At 46.8% G+C, this 19,724-nt stretch overlaps 1 protein-coding gene across 2 annotated transcripts in view; it reads left to right on the top strand.

Moving 5' to 3' along the window:
• Nucleotides 1-19,724, top strand: part of BRWD3 (bromodomain and WD repeat domain containing 3) — a 993,456-nt gene that overhangs the window by 744,652 nt on the left and 229,080 nt on the right. For both annotated transcript variants that reach the window (XM_069212579.1, XM_069212580.1), the window contains exon 34: nucleotides 12,645-12,698. In XM_069212579.1, the coding sequence (XP_069068680.1) occupies nucleotides 12,645-12,698 (54 nt within the window). The remainder of the gene's footprint in view (nucleotides 1-12,644; nucleotides 12,699-19,724) is intronic.

Below are 19,724 nucleotides of genomic sequence, written 5' to 3'. Positions count from 1 at the left end.
ATCAGCATCTGGTCTGTAACTTGTGTTTGTCTCCAGAACACAAAGAAGATACTTGTGAAGCCTGTCGAGCGTTTCGGTCGAGGAAGACATTACGAGACCGAAGAGCAAGAAGACTACAAATGGCGTCGGCGCCGACAAGACAGAAACACTTGGAGGAGGAAGAAGAAACCTTCTCCATCGAGGATTCGGACTTGGACGAGTTCGATCCCGAACAGCCGCCAAAAACCGTGAGTAAGACGTTGACACACAAAACTCACGGAAAGACCACTAAAGCCCAGGGGACGCCACCGCCAGCAGGCCATGGCTTAACCCGGAAAATAGGTGACCGACCATCGGCACCGAAAAAGGGCACGCATGTGTCGTAGGCATCCGACTCCGGTCGAGATACCGGCACAGAGCAGACTCGACCCGAGACAGCGGGTCAGAGCAATCTCGGCACCGAGAGGGCGGCACTGAAGCGAGTCTGCATCGAGAGACCGGAACGCTGAAAATTAAAAAAGTGTCGTCGGAGCCGAAAAAGACTGCCGAAAATGTTTCCATACCGAAACATCCGGCCTCTGAACCGAAATCAAGTTCCTACACAGAGGAACAGGGACTGTCCTCACAAATGAAATGCAAGGACATAGGTTCGGACAAGAACTAGAGTCAATGGAGCCAGATTACACTCAAAGAAGGCTCCACATCCAAAAAGACAGAGGGAAGATAAGTACTCTTCCCCCAATTCGGATGAAAAGAAGACTTGCCTTCCAAGAGAAAGACAAGCAGCCACAGGCAAAGGTGGCAAGACAAGTAACCCCGCCACCATCTCCACCACGCTCAACACAACCATCACCAGTAGCCACTCCACCACTGATGCAGTCTCCAACTCATACTTGAATGAGTCAGGATGATCCCGACGCATGGGATCTTTATGATGCGCCAGTATCAGATAACAGCCCAGACTGTTATCCAGCGAGACCGTCACTACCTGAGGACAGTACAGCCTACACACAGGTGGTGTCAAGAGCAGCGGCGTTTCATAATGTCACCCTACATGCAGAGCCTATCGAGGGTGACTTTTTATTTAACGCACTATCGTCCACACATAGCCAGTACCAGTCTCCCTATGCTACCTGGAATGCTAAAACACTCCAAACAATTGTTTCAGGAGCCTGTGAAGGGCAGGGCCATAACTCCAAGGGTGGAGAAGAAATACAAGCCGCCACCAACAGACCCTGTATACATCACTCAGCAATTAACACCAGACTCTGTGGTAGTAGGGGCAGCTCGCAAGAGAGCGAACTCACACACCTCAGGAGACGCACCACCTCCAGACAAGGAGAGTCGCAAGTTCGACGCTGCGGGGAAAAGGGTTGCAGCACAAGCGGCCAAACAATGGCGCATTGCCAACTCACAGGCATTGCTGGCGAGATATGATAGGGCTCATTGGGACGAAATGCAACATTTCATTGAACACTTGCCCAAAGAGTTCCAAAAAAGGGCACAACAAGTGGTGGAGGAAGGACAGAGTATCTCGAACAATCAGATACTCTCTGCAGTGGATGCAGCGGATACAGCTGCTAGGACAGTAAATACAGTAGTGACCATAAGGAGACACGCATCGCTGCGTACATCGGGATTCAAGCCGGAAATACAACAAGCTGTGCTGAATATTGTTACGTACTGCTCTGGACTTCTCACCTCTGGATTTCGGATTGGCGAATACACCAAGTCTTCTACAGGTCCTGGATTCCCAGATAAGGGCGACCCCTTCTAGTAGCCACGGTGCCGCTTGACAGGCTACGCCAAAGCAGACCGTATCCTCCAGAAGGAGTCCCAGAGGGAAAAAACCCCAACACTGGGGAAAAAACCTCTAACAGGAACTCCTGAAGGAAAACAAGAAAAAACAGGACTTGACAACAGGAAACAAAAATAGGCAATATCCAGGGTACAAGGCAGGAAAAAAGGGACAGGCAAAAATATCCAAGGCAAAAGCAGGAACAAAGAACAGGCAAAAATCTCCCAAGGCAAAAAAGCAGGAACAAAGAACAGGAGCGAACAGCACAACCAGAAGGAAGTGTTTGCAACGCAAGGAGGAACAAGACTGACTGACTTATATACTGAGAAAAGGGAAGTGACATCACAGGAAAGGGAAGTAACACCATCTTGGATTGGGAAAAGCCCATAGACCAGTATAGGAAAGAGGAAGTAGTATAAAAGAAAAACAGAGCATGCTGGGACTAAAACCACGAAGAAGACAAGATGGACACAACATGGATAGAGACAGGCAAAAGGCCCAACAAAAAACCCACCACCAACAATAAAAGAAGAAAAAAGGCTACAAGTAAGTGTAGCGCGATCGGGAGCGAAATATATGCTTCCCAGAAAGCATAGTCAAAAAACGCAGAGAACGGCGCTCCGAATATCGGTAGCGTGTTCCACCCGCGAGGACAGAAAGAGACGCTGCGTCAGAGCGTGGCGTTACAGTAGGTCCCCTCCCCGAGGCTCCAGGTTTGTCAGGATGATTGTCAAAAAATAGGCGAACCAAACGGGGAGCATGGACGGAGGAAGCATCTTCCCACGAACAGTCACTGAGGGGGTATCCTTTCCAGTGGACCAAAAACTGTAGTTTGCGTCGAAAAATTTGGGAATCACAGATCTCCTGGACTTCATACTCAGGCTGTCCGTTGATAGAAAGAGGAGGTGGACGTTGGAACTGGCGATGGTAAGGATCAGGAACAAAGGGTTTTAACTGGGACACATGGAAAACAGGATGAACCCTCCAGGTATGAGGTAAGCGGAGACGCACAACTACAGGATTCAGGATGTGCGAAATTCGAAAGGGTCCATAAAAACGTGGCTTGAACTTATTGGTGGAAAACCGGGATGGTAGAAATCTGGAAGAAAGCCATACCTTGTGGCCCACTTGATACAAAGGTGCGGCTTGCCGATAACGATCCGCCTTTCGCTTCATAGCTTGTTTCGAAGCTATGAGAGTAGTGTGAAGTAGGCTCTGGATTCGACGGATCTGTCGTGAAAAAGAAGTGACTTCAGGCACAGAAGAGGATGTTCGAGAAACAGTAGTGAAAGTCCTCGGATGAAATCCATAAGTACAATAAAAGGGTGTGGTCTTGGTCGCACTATGTATTGTGTTATAGGAGAACTCGGCAAGAGCAAGATATTCCGACCAATTGCTTTGTGTGGCATTACAGTAACATCTCAGATACTGCTGAAGTTCTTGATTCACTCGTTCAGTTTGCCCATTCGTTTGTGGATGGAAACCTGAGGATAAAGAAATCTCAATGTTAAAGAAGGCACAAAAGGCTCTCCAGAAACGTGATACATATTGAGGCCCTCTGTCCGAAATGACCTCTAGAGGAAGACCATGGAGGCGAAAAATATCTCGTAGAAAAATGCGACTCATTTCTGGGGCCGTTGGTAGTTTCTTCAAGGCTGAAAAATGGGCCATCTTGGTGAATGAATCTACGGTTACCATGATTACTTGGTTACCAGAGGAAGTAGGTAGAGAGCATATGAAATCCGTAGATAGAGTACACCAAGGAGTGGAAGGAACCGGTAAAGGTCTTAATAAACCTGCCACCTTAGTTCGGGGTGTCTTAGTCTGGGCACAGCCTGGGCATGCTGATACATAGGTTTCAGTGTCTGTCTTTAGCGAAGGCCACCAAAAAGATCGCTGAAGCAGTTCCTGGGTCTTCCTGATACCTCGATGACCGGCTATAGGAGAATCATGGCACATTTGCAGGGCTTCTGTCTGCAGTTTCTTGGTAGGTAGGAAGAGAGCATGTTGATGATAGAAGTAGTTGTCCTTCTTCTGCAAAAAAGGAGTCACTTTATCCCATTCTGAAGCAGACAGAAACTGGTACTCGGATTGAAAGCGTTCTTGAAAAGATTGAGTAGCTCCGATGATCCTGCTAGACTCAATAAGATGTGGAGAGGAGTTCTGGGCTATGTCAGGATATCTGCGGGATAAGGCATCTGCCACTAAATTCTGGGAACCAGGTATGTACGTGATCACGAAATCGTACTGGCTAAAGAAGAAAGCCCATCGAGCCTGACGACTGTTGCGACACTGAAAGCTCAGAAGACACTGGAAATTACGGTGATCAGTCCTAGCTTCAAAAGGCTCTCTGGAACCCATCAGGAAATGCCTCCATTCCTTACAAGCTACTTTGAGAGCGAGTAGTTCTCGTTCCAGTACAGAATAATTTCGTTCAGCCTCTGATAGAATATGCAACAGATAAAAGATAGGTTGTTCCAATCCATCATTGTCTTGCTTCGGTAGCAGAACTGCTCCAATAGCTCTGTCTGAGGCATCAGTCACGACGATAAATTTCTTGGTATTGTCAGGATGACGCAACACGGGTGCTTGGGTAAAGGCTGTCTTTAATTTTTGAAACGCATGTTCAGCCTCCTTGGTCCAAATGAAACCCTTCTTCAGGTTCTCTTTCTTAATTGTTTGTGTTATGAAACTTTGTAGGTGGGCAAAGTTCTGAATAAACTGACGATAAAAGTTTGATACCCCAAGAAAACATTGCTTTTCTTTAATGGACGTTGGAGAAGGCCAATCTAATATGGCACTGACCTTGTCAGGATCCATGGATATTCCGTGTTGATTAATACAAAACCCGAGATACCTTACTTCAGATTTATGGAACTCACACTTCTCAGATTTACAAAACAATTGGTTTTTCTTGAGTCTTTCCAGGACTTGTAGGACATGATCTACATGGTGCTCAGGATCACGAGAATATATCAAGATATCATCCAAATAAATGACTACATATTGATTGAGTACATCAGAGAACACTGAATCCATAAATCGTTGAAAAACAGAAGGGGCGTTGATCAGTCCAAAGGGCATAACACGATACTCATAGTGCCCAAAAGGGGTACGGAAAGCAGTCTTCCATTCATCTCCTTCCTTGATCCGAAGGAGATGATAGGCACCCCGTAAGTCTAATTTAGTAAATATCTTGCCTCCTTTAATGGCATCCAGTATATCTCTGATTAAAGGCAGTGGATATCGATCCTTAATCGTTATTCTGTTGAGTTCACGAAAGTCCACACAAGGACGCAGATCCTTAGTCTTCTTTGGGACGAAGAAGAGAGGAGCCTCAGCGGGGGACGTGGAAGGAGCAATCAAACCGTTGTGTAAGTTGTCGTCTAAATATTCCCTTAACACCTTCTTTTCTTGGTCTGTCAGAGAATACATTCGACCGAAGGGGACGACTTCATCAGGAATCAAAGGAATAGCCCAGTCATAACTGCGATGAGGTGGCAAAATAGGATTACTAGGTTTCTGAAAAATCCTGATATATTCCTGATAACAATCTGGAACCCCCTGGATAGTATTGATAGAGTTAGTGTTATCCTTAGTTGACTGACAGGACCTTTTTGGAGTCCAATAAGAAGTAGTAGAATAACAATTCTGTTGACAAAATGAAGACGTTAGGGATATAGTTTGTGTTTCCCAATTGATATAGGGGTTGTGTCGGGCTAACCAGGGAATTCCCAAAATCATGATGTGATTTGGTGATGCTATGAGATCAAAGGCAATTTGTTCTTGATGCCCCCCAAATGTCAAACAAAGAGTAGGAGTTGAGGCCACCACAGGTCCTGAGTTTAACGGAGAGCCATCCACTGTGTGAACCTGCTCAGGGGTTTCTTTAGGAATACGGGGAATTCCTTTACTAGTAGCCCAGGTCTCATCCAGATAGAGTCCACTGGCTCCACAATCAAGGAGAGCCAGAAGATGTTCTTCTTGATCTTGTGAACTTTGTAACTTGACCGAGAGGATAAACAGGGTGGACATGCTTTCTTTGGAGGAACATATTGATAGTACTTCAGCTCCTCCCGTCTCCTTCCTCCTTACAGGGGACGGGAGCTGGCGTTTCCCGCAGGCCTTGAGGGACGTACCGGACAACTACGGATCAGGTGGCCAGCCTTACCACAGTATAGGCAAAGTCCCCTTCGTCGTCGTTCCTCCCTTTCTGACTCCGTCAATGGCCCACGAACCAGGTCTATCTGCATGGGCTCTTCATGGGGAGGTGGAGAGGCTTCAGATGGACTATCTTCCGTTCGCCGACTGCTAGCACGGAAGGTACCGGGCTGGTATGGAGCTCTAGTTCTACGTCTTTCCATCTTGCGCTCTCGAAGTCTATACTCGATGTTCATAGATTGATCCATTAATTCTTTCAAAGAACAAGCTGGGGAAGAGTGTACAAGCTCATCTTTAATTTCTTCACGCAGGCTTCGGTGGAAAAGGGTTACGAAGGTGCGTTCTACCCAGGAGGTTTCAGCTGCCAGCTGTTTGAAGCGGGTTATATACTGCAGTGTATCCTGATTACCTTGCTGAATGTCACATAAGGCTTCTTCAGCTGCTGCTTCTACCCCAGGTCTCTCAAACATTTGTTTGAAAACAGTCAGGAAAGTGGAATAGTTAGCCAGGACTGGGTCATCTGCAGAAACCAGAGGAGTCTCCCAAGCAAGCGCTGGACCAGACAAGGCGCTGATCAGATAGCCCACCTTAGTCTTATCCGAAGAAAACTGGAGTGGACGAAAGGCAAAGAAAACCATCAGGGCGTCCAAAAATTCCTTAATCTTTAAAGGATCTCCAGAATATCGAGGAATAGTAGCAGATACGGGTGGTATGTCCAGTGATCGGGAAGACAAGACCTGTCGTAGCGCAGTGTTCTCTGCCCGTAACTGTTGTAACTCTTGGGCTTGTTGTTGGACAGTCTGTAACATAGCTTGAGCATTTTCTGACACCTCTCCCTGTGGATCTTCCATGGCGCTCTCGCAACGCAGAATCTTTTGGTGTTGCAATCTGTCACGTACTGCGCTGGACTTCTCACCTCTGGATTTCGGATTGGCGAATACACCAAGTCTTCTACAGGTCCTGGATTCCCAGATAAGGGCGACCCCTTCTAGTAGCCACGGTGCCGCTTGACAGGCTACGCCAAAGCAGACCGTATCCTCCAGAAGGAGTCCCAGAGGGAAAAAACCCCAACACTGGGGAAAAAACCTCTAACAGGAACTCCTGAAGGAAAACAAGAAAAAACAGGACTTGACAACAGGAAACAAAAATAGGCAATATCCAGGGTACAAGGCAGGAAAAAAGGGACAGGCAAAAATATCCAAGGCAAAAGCAGGAACAAAGAACAGGCAAAAATCTCCCAAGGCAAAAAAGCAGGAACAAAGAACAGGAGCGAACAGCACAACCAGAAGGAAGTGTTTGCAACGCAAGGAGGAACAAGACTGACTGACTTATATACTGAGAAAAGGGAAGTGACATCACAGGAAAGGGAAGTAACACCATCTTGGATTGGGAAAAGCCCATAGACCAGTATAGGAAAAAGGAAGTAGTATAAAAGAAAAACAGAGCATGCTGGGACAAAAACATGAAGACAAGATGGACACAACATGGATAGAGACAGGCAAAAGGCCCAACAAAAAACCCACCACCAAACGCAGAGAACGGCGCTCCGAATATCGGTAGCGTGTTCCACCCGCGAGGACAGAAAGAGACGCCGCATCAGAGCGTGGCGTTACAAATATGCCATTTAACGGACAGCAGTTGTTTGGGCCGGAGATGGACACTGCTATTGAAAAACTCAAAAAAGACAGATACGGCCAAAGCCATGGGCGCACTCTACTCCCCACAGAGCAGAGGCACATTTCGTAAATCACAATTTCGAGGGGGGTTTCGAGGACAAAGCACGGAACCCACAACCTCACAAACAAGGCCCACTTATCAGAGCCAATATCAGCGGGGAAGTTTTCAGGGACAATATAGAGGGGGACAGTTCCCAAAAAGTAGAGGGAAGTTCCAAAGTCCCAAAACTCCACAGAACAAGCAGTGACTTTGATGTCACAAATCCCCAACACATAACACCAGTGGGGGGGAGACTAAACAAGTTCTACAAACAATGGGAGGAAATAACAACAGACACTTGGGTCCTAGCAATTATCCAGCATGGTTATTGCATCGAATTTCTAAAGTTCCCTCCAAATGTCCCACCGAAAACACAAAATATGTCAAAACAACACATGGATCTTCTACAACTGGAGGTCCAAGCGTTGTTACAAAAAGATGCAATAGAACTGGTACCAATTCATCAGAGAGGAACAGGAGTTTACTCGCTGTACTTTCTCATACCCAAAAAAGATAAAACTCTAAGACCTATATTAGATCTCAGAACATTAAATATCTACATCAAATCAGATCACTTTCACATGGTGACACTGCAGGACGTAATCCCATTGGTCAAACAACAAGACTACATGACAACACTAGACCTAAAGGATGCATACTTCCATATACCGATACATCCTTCACACAGAAAGTACTTAAGGTTTGTATTCCAAGCGGTACATTACCAATTCAAAGTGTTGCCATTCGGGATAACAACTGCGCCAAGAGTTTTTAGAAAATGCCTAGCAGTAGTTGCTGCTCATATCAGAAGGCAGCAAATACATGTGTTCCCGTACCTAGACGATTGGCTAATCAAAACCAACACCAAGAACGGTGTTCACAACACACAAAGTATGTCATAGAAACACTCCACAAACTAGGTTTCTCACTCAACTACAACAAGTCACACCTTCAGCCGTGTCAAACACAGCAATACTTAGGGGCGACAATCAACACGACAAAAGGGATTGCCACTCCAAGTCCACAGAGGGTACAAGCATTTCACAATGTAAAACAGGCCATGTACCCAAAACAAAAGAAGTGAAGATGGTGATGAAACTACTAGGCATGATGTCCTCATGCATAGCCATTGTCCCAAACGCAAGATTGCACATGCGGCCCTTACAACAGTGCCTAGCATCACAATGGTCACAGGCACAGGGTCAACTTCAAGATCTAGTGTTGATAGACCGCCAAACATACACCTCGCTTCAATGGTGGAACAATATAAATTTAAACCTAGGGCAGCCTTTCCAAGACCCAGTGCCTCAATACGTAATAACGCCAGATGCCTCCATGATAGGGTGGAGAGCACACCTCAACCAACACAGCATCCAAGGACAATGGGACACTCGGCAGAGACAGTTTCACATAAATCACTTAGAACTACTAGCAGTATTTCTAGCGTTGAAAGCATTTCAACCGATAATAAGCCACAAACACATTCTTGTCAAAACAGACAACATGACAACGATATATTATCTGAACAAACAGGGAGGAACACACTCGACACAGTTGTGTCTCCTGGCACAGAGAATATGGCATTGGGCGATTCACAACCACATTCACCTAATAGCGCAGTTTATTCCAGGGATTCCGAATCAGTTAGCAGACAATCTCTCTCGGGATCACCAACAAATCCACGAATGGGAGATTCACCCCCAAATAATAAACACTTACTTCCAAAAATGGGGAACACCACAATTAGACCTATTTGCAACAAAAGAAAACGCAAAATGCCAAAACTTCGCATCCAGATACCCACAGGATCAGTCTCAAGGCAATGGGTTATGGATGAGTTGGTCAGGGATATTTGCATATGCTTTTCCCCCTCTCCCACTCCTTCCATATCTGGTAAACAAATTGAGTCAAAACAAACTCAAACTCATACTAATAGCACCAACTTGGGCAAGGCAACCTTGGTACACAACACTACTAGACCTATCAGTAGTACCTCATGTCAAACTACCAAACAGGCCCGATCTGTTAACTCAACACAAACAACAGATCAGACACCCAAATCCAGCATCGCTGAATCTAGCAATCTGGCTCCTGAAGTCTTAGAATTCGGACATTTAGACCTCACACAGGAATGTATGGAGGTAATAAAACAAGCAAGGAAACCAACCACAAGACATTGCTATGCAAATAAGTGGAAAAGATTTGTTCATTACTGCCATAATAAACAAATACAACCCTTACATGCATCTGCTAAAGACATCGTCAGCTACCTACTGCACTTACAAAAGTCAAAGCTAGCTTTTTCATCCATTAAAATACATCTTACCACAATTTCAGCTTATCTGCAAATTACGCACTGAGCATCACTTTTTAGGATCCCAGTCATAAAAGCTTTTATGGAGGGCCTGAAAAGAATTATCCCACCAAGGACGCCACCAGTTCCTTCGTGGAACCTTAACATTGTCTTAACACGGCTCATGGGTCCACCGTTTGAACCCATGCACTTATGTGAGACACAATACTTAACATGGAAAATAGCATTTCTAATTGCCATCACATCTCTAAGAAGAGTAAGTGAGATACAAGCATTTACCATAAAAGAACCCTTTATTCAGATACACAAGCATAAAGTAGTTTTACGAACAAATCCTAAGTTCTTACCAAAAGTCATATCACCGTTCCACTTGAATCAAACAGTAGAACTACCAGTGTTCTTTCCAGAACCAGATTCTGTAGCTGAAAGAGCACTACATACATTAGACATCAAAAGAGCGTTAATGTACTACATTGACAGAACAAAACAAATTAAAAAAACAAAACAATTGTTCGTTGCTTTCCAAAAACCTCATACAGGGAATCCAATATCCAAACAAGGCATTGCCAGATGGATAGTTAAATGCATTCAAACCTGTTATCTCAAGCAAAAAGAGAACTGCCTATAACACCAAAGGCACACGCAACTAGAAAGAAAGGTGCTACCATGGCCTTTCTAGGAAACATTCCAATGACTGAAATATGTAAGGCAGCCACATGGTCTACGCCTCATACGTTTACCAAACACTACTGCGTGGATGTGTTAACAGCACAACAAGCCACAGTAGGACAAGCAGTACTACGAACTTTGTTTCAAAAACTTCAACTCCTACAGGCTGAACCACTGCCTTTGGGGAGATAACTGCTTACTAGTCTATGCACAGCATGTGTATCTGCAGCTACACATGCCATTGAACGGAAAATGTCACTTACCCAGTGTACATCTGTTCATGGCATGAGACGCTGCAGATTCACATGCGCCCACCCACCTCCCCGGGAGCCTGTAGCCGTTTGAAGTTGATCTTGAACATTTGTAAATTTGTAAATATATCGCTTTAAACCACATTAGGTACATACATATTTACTCCATTGCATGGGCACTATTACTATAATACACAACTCCTACCTCACCCTCTGCGGGGAAAACAATCTAATATGGAGTCGACGCCCATGCGCAATGGAGCTGAAAGGGGAGGAGTCCCTCAATCTTGTGACTCGAAAAGACTTCTTCGAAGAAAAACAACTTGTAACACTCCGAGCCCAACACTAGATATTGCGGGATGTGCACAGCATGTGAATCTGCAGCGTCTCATGCCACGAACAGATGTACACTGGGTAAGTGACATTTTCCATATATATATATATATATATTCACTCTCTTTGTCACATTTTTGCTTCTATTGTGTTTTATTATCCTGGCTATTGCAATACATGCCTTTTTATTTAAGATGCAGTTACTTCAGTAAGCCCGTATTGAACCAAATTCTGCCTTTGTTTGTCCTTGCCTGTGTGAGACTAATGTAACCGAGAGAAAGGGGTGAGATATGATCAACCATGATTCCCCTGAGGAGTCTTTTTTTGTCATGCGCCCGGTTGCCACAATCATCCCTGCTCTTCGGCAGAGAATGAGGCACTGCTAGTTAGCCGGAAAACCCAGATTAGGCCGACAGGTGTCACATGGTGTGGAATTGTACTCAGTACCCTACAATCCAGGTGATTCTGCTGCTCAGATCCAGTAGCCTCATTAGGATAATGAGAACCTACAAGACATCATGTGCTTCTTGGTGTCTCTTTAACCGCTTGATGGTTGGTTGTTTTAAGTTTTCCTATGTCCCAACCTAAGTGTCAGAGAATTTCAGGTTTGAGAATCAGCTGAAAATTCTTTTTTTTTGTCTGAATCAGTACTGGCAGCAGACCACTATTGTGTGTTTACTGTTGGCCTTAATGTAACTAGCCTTTATGTAAACAATTGTTTCTTCTCCCCAGATTCACTTTACAGTTCCTAAATGCTCCCAAACATGGACAAGCCACTGAACTAGTCTGTCTACTTTTGAAGGGACATTGAAAAAATGTAAGGTTGATGGTTCTACCAAATAACTGCCCTGGTCCTTGACCTATTGCTTAAAATGTAAATAGTTGTATTTTCCATATGAAAGAGAAACTGAAGTTAGGATCTGCAGCTAAGGCCATGGTGTTTCTTTAAGGACAGTATCTGTACCCTCATACAGACGCTTAAACTTGGAGTGTTCTGAGGAAATGTGTCTTGACTCCATAATAAACACATTACTATCAAGGTGTAAGTCATGGAGAAAGCAGAATTTTCATGATTTGTTTGTAAGTTTTTGTATATTGATGACGTGTTCTTCATGTAACATGTTGTACTTGACTGCAGAGAATGACAGGTGGCAGTTTTATCAAGAAACTTGTTTATTATTGTTCTCGTTGGTATTTCCTGTGACCTACAAAGCCCATTGATTTAACAGTGTTAAAATGATAAAATCCTAAAACAAATGCCAACAACAGATAAGCACAGTATGGCATGACAACACAAGGGACGGGGTCAGATAGATCATCAGTGTAATAAAAACTGTTTTTTTCATTGTGTGGCAAAAACATTTCCATTTGTAAATGTCCAACCTATTGAACAATTATAGCACAAATTTGATATTTTATCTAGGAAATAGAAGTTGAATTGGAATCTGATGAACCTGGAACATCGGCTGGAAGAACAGTGAGTTATTCTTTTCAAATATACTCTTTGTTTATGTAGTGACAGCCATTTATTTTAATATGTATTATGATTTATAGAGTGGCATTGCGGAGGAGTTTTTGTGACATTATAGAATAAACCTCAAACCAGTGGTGGGAATAATGAAAAGAGAAAAGTAAATAGAGTCTCTGAGAAGTAGGGGAAGAGCGCTGTGGATTGCCACTTGTGTGCTGTTAGGATCTGAGTGCCTGTTTCACAGGACTTGGGCTCTAGTGTCTTTATTTGGCATACAAATGTTTATTGGGTTCTAAAATATTTCAGTAGTGTGCTCCTTTTGCTTGCAGGATTCAAATGTTTTTTTTTTTTTTTTAAGTTTCCCTGGTCATCTGGGAGTCATTGTTTTTAAGGTGTCTGTTGGGATGAAGGGTGAGCCAGAGGTTTTCAATATGTTTCACCCATTCCCTGGAGAGGTATGTGAATTGGCCAGTAATATTTAAATTGATTATCCGGAGAGATATTATGTGCTAGCATTGGTTGTATGATTCCATGCACTCTGGGGGTCCCTTAGAGGACCCTCAGAAATGCTCCTACGAGTCTTCTGGGGATTTCCCGGCAGCCTGTGCTGGTGCCACCCTACAGATAGGTTTCTGCCCACACGCTGCTTAGCCTGCTTGTAGGAAGGTGGCTCTGTATATACTATCTCAAAGTAAGAGATAGTGTGCACAGAGTCCAAGGGTTCCCCTTAGAGGTAAGATAGTGGGAAAATTAGATAATTCTAATGCTCTATTTTGTGGTAGTGTGGTCGCGCAGTAGGCTTATCAGAGGGTAGTGTTAATCATTTGTTGTACACACACAGGCAATAAATGAGGAACACACACTCAGACTTAACTCCAGGCCAATAGTTTTTATATTGAAAAATATATTTTCTTAATTTATTTTTAGAACCATAAGTTCAAGATTTGAAGTAAATACATAAAATGCAAGGTACTCCACACAGGTAAGTTAGGAACTTTGAATTAGAGCAATAACATATACAGTTTTTGTTAAAATGGCAATAAGCTATTTTAAAAGTAGACAGTGCAAAAATCAACAGTTCCTGGGGGAGGTAAGTATTGATTAGATTGTGAGGTAAGTAAGACACTCACAAGTCTCAATTCCTGGGCATAGGCAGCCCACCGTTGGGGGTTCAAAGCAACCCCAATGTCACTGCACCAGCAACACAGGGCCAGTCAGGTGCAGAGGTCAAAGGAGGGCCCAAAACACATTGGCACCTATGAAGAACAGGGGTGCTCCGGTTCCAGTCTGCCAACAGGTAAGTACCTGCGTCTTCGGAGGGCAGACCGGTGGGGTTTTGTAGAGCACGGGGGTGGGGGGGACACACAAGTAGGAACACAAAGCACACCCTCAGCGGCACAGGGGCGGCCGGGTGCAGTGTGCAAAGCAGGCGTCGGGTTGGTAATAGGAATCAATGGAGGGACGTGGGTAACTCTAGCGGTGCAGGTAGGGCACAGGGGAGATTCTCGGGCCAGCCACCAACTGGGCTAGGCAGAGGGTCGCCTTGTGGTCACTCATGCACTGGAGTTTCGGTTCCTTCTGCTCCTTGGGGCTGCGGGTGCAGTGCTTGGTCCAGGCATCGGGTTCCTTGTTTCAGGCAGTCGCGGTCAGGGGGAGCCTCTGGATTCTCTCTGCATGCGTCGCTGTGGGGGGTCTAGGGGGGTCGTCTTGGGTTACTCACGAGGTCGCAGTCGCCTGGGAGTCCTCCCTGTAGTGTTGGATCTCTGGAGCGTGAGCCGGGGGCGTCGGGTGCAGAGGGTGAAGTCTCACGCTTCCGGCAGTAATAGTGAAGTCTTTAAAAATTGCATGAAAGTTGCAAAGTTGTTGCTGTTTTTGAACAGTGCTGCTGTTCACAGGAGTTTCTTGGTCCTTCAGGTTCAGGCCAGTCCTCTGAGGCTTCAGAGGTCGCTGGTCCCTGTTGGATGCGTCGCTGTGCAGGTTCTTTGAGTCCAGAGACAGGCCAGTAGGGCTGGGGCCAAAGCAGTTGTCGTCTCCGTTGTCTCTGCAGGGCTTTCAGGTCAGTAGTCCTTCTTCTTGTTGTAGGTTGCAGAAATATGATTTCCTGGGTTCTGGGGTGGCCCTAAATACTCGATATACAGGTGTGTTTAGGTCAGGAGGGCAGTAGCCAATGGCTACTGTCCTGGGAAGTGGCTACACCTTCTTTGTACCGCCTCCCTGAGGGGAGGGGGTACATCCCTAATCCTATTGGGGGAATCCTGCAAACTCAAGATGGAGGATTTCTAAAGGCAGGGGTCACCTCAGCTCAGGACACCTTAGGGGCTGTCCTGACTGGTGGGTGACTCCTACTTGTTTTTCTCATTATCTTCTCCTGCCTTGCTGCCAAAAGTGGGGGCAGTGACCGAGGGGCGGGCATCTCTACTAGCTGGGATGCCTTGTGGTGCTGTAACAAAAGGCATGAGCCTTGGCGGCTCACCTCCAGGTGTTACAGTTCCTGCAGGGGGAGTTGAGAAGCACCTCTGCCCAGTACAGGCTTTGTTTCTGTTCTCAGAGAGCACAAAGGCTCTCACCCCAGGGCGGCAGGAAGTTGTCTCAGTGGCAGGCTGATACAGAGCAGTCAGTCCGGCACTGAAGGATTGGGTAAAATGTCACCCTGGGGACCCTTCACTCAGCACATGCACACTGCCTCACAGCTTGTGTGTGCTGGTGGTGGGAAAATGACTAAGTGGACGTGTCACTCCCCTCAGCGGGCTGTGCCCACAACCCACTGCCTGTGGCATAGGTAAGTCACCCCTCTAGCAGGCCTTACAGCGTAAAGCAGGGTGCACTATACCACAGGTGAGGGCATAGCTGCATGAGCACTATGCCCCTACAGTGTCTAAGTAAATTCTTAGACATTGTAAGTGCAGGGTAGCCATACTGAGTATATGGTCTGGAAGTTTGCCAAAAACGAACTCCACAGTTCCATAATGGCTACACTGAATACTGGGAAGTTTGGTATTAAACGTCTCAGCACAATAAATCCACACTGATGCCATTGTGGGATTTATTGAGAAATACACACAGAGGGCATCTTAGAGGTGCCCCCTGCATACCAGTCCAACTACTCGTGCTAGGCTGACCAGTTTCTGCCAGCCTGCTACATCCAGACGGCTTTCTGGCCACATTGGGTGAGTGCCTTTGTCACTCTGTGGCCAGGAACAAAGCCTGCACTGGGTGGATGTGGTTCTTACCTCCCCCTGCTGGAACTGTAACACCTGACGGTGAGCCTCAAAGGCTTTAGCCTGGTGTTACAGCACCCCAGAGCGCTCCAACTAGTGGAGATTCCCTCCCCTCCGGACACAGCCCCCACTTTTGGCGGCAAGTCCGGAGGACATAATGAGAAAAACAAGGAGGAGTCAACCACCAGTCAGGACAGGCCCTAAGGTGTTCTGAGCTGAGGTGACCCCTGCCTTAGGAAATCCTCCATCTTCTTTTGGAGGATTCCCACAATAGGATTAGGGATGTGCCCCCCTCCCCACCGGGAGAAGGCACAAATAGGGCGTAGCCACCCTCCAGGACAGTAGCCATTGGCTACTGCCCCGCAGACCTAAACACACCCCTAAATTGAGTATTTAGGGGCGACCCTGAACCTAGAAAATCAGATTCCTGGAACCTGAAACAAGAAGAAGGGCTGCTGACCTGAAAGCCCCGCATAGACGACAACTGACTTGGCCCCAGCCCTACCGGCCTATCTTCAGACTCCGAGAACCTGCACAGCAACGCATCCAGCGGGACCAGCGACCTCTGAGAACTCAGAGGACTGACCTGCACTTAAAGGACCAAGAAACTCCCGAAGACAGTGGCTCTGTCCAAAACTGCAACAAAGAAACCAACTTTAAAGAAGACTCCAGCCTTACTCCGGAAGCGTGAGTCTTCACACTCTGCACCCAACGCCCCGGCTTGTGTCCAGAAGAAGCAACACCACAGAGAGGACCCTCAGGCGACTCCAACGATGTGGACACCCTGAGTCGACCTCCCTGCGACGCCTGCAGAGAGAATCCAGAGGCTCCCCCTGACCACGACTGCCCGGTAACAAAGGAACCCAACGCCTGGAAGAAGCACTGCACCCACAGCCCCCAGGACCGAGAGGAACCAGTACAGTGTGCCCTGTATGTGTTTCCTGTGTGATGACTAACTGTCTCACTGAGGCTCTGCTAATCAGAACCTCAGTGGTTAATACTCTCTGCTTTCTAAATTGTCACTAACAGGCTAGTGACCAATTTCACCAATTCACATTGTCATACTGGAACACCCTTATAATTCCCTAGTATATGGTACTGAGGTACCCAGGGTATTGGGGTTCCAGGAGATCCCTATGGCCTGCAGCATTTCTTTTGCCACCCATAGGGAGCTCTGACAATTCTTACACAGGCCTGCCACTGCAGCCTGAGTGAAATAACGTCCACGTTATTTCACAGCCATTTACCACTGCACTTAAGTAACTTATAAGTCACCTATATGTCAAACCTTCACCTGGTGAAGGTTGGGTGCTAAGTTACTAAGTGTGTGGGCACCCTCCCACTAGCCATGGTGCCCCCACATCGTTCAGGGCGAATTCCCCGGACTTTGTGAGTGCGGGGACACCATTTCACGTGTGCACTATACATAGGTCACTACCTATGTATAGCGTCACAATGGTAACTCCGAACATGGCCGTGTAACATGTCTAATGTCGCCCCAATGCCATTCTGGCATTGGGGAGACAATTCCATGATCCCCTGAGTCTCTAGCACAGACCTGGGTACTGCCAAACTGCCTTTCCCGGGGTTTCACTGCAGCTGCTGCTGCTGCCAACCCCTCAGACAGGTTTCTGCCCTCCTGGGGTCCAGCCAGGCCTGGCCCACGAAGGCAGAACAAGGGACTTCCTCAGAGAGAGGGTGTTACACCCTCTCCCTTTGGAAAAAGGTGTCAGGGCTGGGGAGGAGTAGTCTCCCCCAGCCTCTGGAAATGCTTTGATGGGCACAGATGGTGCCCATCTCTGCATAAGCCAGTCTACACCGGTTCAGGGATCTCCCAGCCCTGCTCTGGCGCGAAACTGGACAAAAGAAAAGGGAGTGACCACTGGCCTGACCTGCACCTCCCAGGGGAGGTGCCCAGAGCTCCTCCAGTGTGCTCCAGACCTCTGCCATCTTGGAAACAGAGGTGTTCCTGGCACACTGGACTGCTCTGAGTGGCCAGTGCCATCAGGTGACGTCAGAGGCTCCTTCTGTAGGGCTCTTACCTGTGTTGCTAGCCTATCCTCCTTCCTAGGTAGCCAAACCTCCTTTTCTGGCTATTTAGGGTCTCTGCTTTGGGGAATTCTTTAGATAACGAATGCAAGTGCTCATCCGAGTTCCTCTGCATCTGTTTCTTCACCTTCTGCCAAAGGATCGACCGCTGACTGCTCCGGACGCCTGCAAAACCGCAACAAAGTAGCAAAGACGACTACTGCAACCTTGTATCGCTAATCCTGCCGCCTTCTTGACTGTTTCCTGGTGGTGCATGCTCTGGGGGTAGCCTGTCCTCCTCTCTGCACCACGAGCTCTGAAGATATCTCCTGTGGGACGACGGAATCTTCCCCCTGCAACCGCAGGCAACAAAAGACTGCATCACCGGTCCTCTGGGTCCCCTCTCAGCATGACGAGCGTGGTCCCTGGAACTCAGCAACTCTGTCCAAGTGACTCCCACAGTCCAGTGACTCTTCAGTCCAAGTTTGGTGGAGTTAAGTCCTTGCCTCCCCACGCTAGACTGCATTGCTGGGTACCGCGTGATTTGCAGCTGCTCCGGCTCCTGTGCACTCTTCCAGGATTTCCTTTGTGCACAGCCAAGCCTGGGTCCCCGACACTCTAACCTGCAGTGCACAGCCTTCTGAGTTGTCCTCTGGCGTTGTGGGACTCCCTTTTGTGTCTTCGGGTGGACTCCGGTTCACTCCTCTTCCAAGTGCCTGTTCCAGTACTTCTGCGTGTGCTGCCTGCTTCTGTGAGGGCTCCCTGACTCGCTGGGCGCCCCTTCTGTCTCCTCATCCAAGTGGCGACATCCTGGTCCCTCCGGGTCCACAGCAGCATCCATAAACCCTAACCGCGACCTTTGCAGCTAGCAAGGCTTGTTTATGGTCTTTCTGCGTGGGAACACCTCTGCAAGCTTCTTCACGGCGTGGGACACCCATCCTCCAAAGGGGAAGTTTCTAGCCCTCTTCGTTCTTGCAGAATCCACAGCTTCTACCACCGGGTGGCAGCTTCTTTGCACCCTCAGCTGGCATTTCCTGGGCATCTGCCCACTCTCGAAATTGTCACGACTCTTGGACTTGGTCCCCTTGTTCCACAGGTACTCCGGTCCGGAAATCCACTTTGGTTGCTTTGCTGGTTTTGGTCTTCCTTGCAGAAACCCCCTATCACGACTTCTGTGCTCTCTGGGGGTTATAGGTGTACTTTACACCTACTTTTCAGGGTCTTGGGATGGGCTATTTTTCTAACCCTCACTGTTTTCTTACAGTTCCAGCGACCCTCTACAAGCTCACATAGGTTTGGGGTCCATTCGTAGTTCGCATTCCACTTTTGGAGTATATGGTTTGTGTTGCCCCTATACCTATGTGCTCCTATTGCAATCTACTGTAACTTTACATTGCTTGCATTACTTCCTTTTGCTATTACTGCATATTTTTGGTATTATGTACATATATCTTGTGTATATTTGTCATCCTCATACTGAGGGTACTCACTGAGATACTTTTGGCATATTGTCATAAAAATAAAGTACCTTTATTTTTAGAATATCTGTGTATTGTGTTTTCTTATATTGTGCATATGACACCAGTGGTATAGTAGGAGCTTTGCATGTCTCCTAGTTCAGCCTAAGCTGCTCTGTTATAGCTACCTTCTATCAGCCTAAGCTGCTAGAAACACCTCTTCTACACTAATAAGGGATAACTGGACCTGGTACAGAGTGTAAGTACCCCTTGGTACCCACTACAAGCCAGGCCAGCCTCCTACAATCACCCACACCTCAATCGTGTCT

This window comes from Pleurodeles waltl, chromosome 2_1 (genome assembly GCF_031143425.1).
Source record: "Pleurodeles waltl isolate 20211129_DDA chromosome 2_1, aPleWal1.hap1.20221129, whole genome shotgun sequence".
NCBI lineage: Eukaryota > Metazoa > Chordata > Amphibia > Caudata > Salamandridae > Pleurodeles > Pleurodeles waltl.
This window is presented reverse-complemented; position numbering and strand designations above follow the sequence as displayed.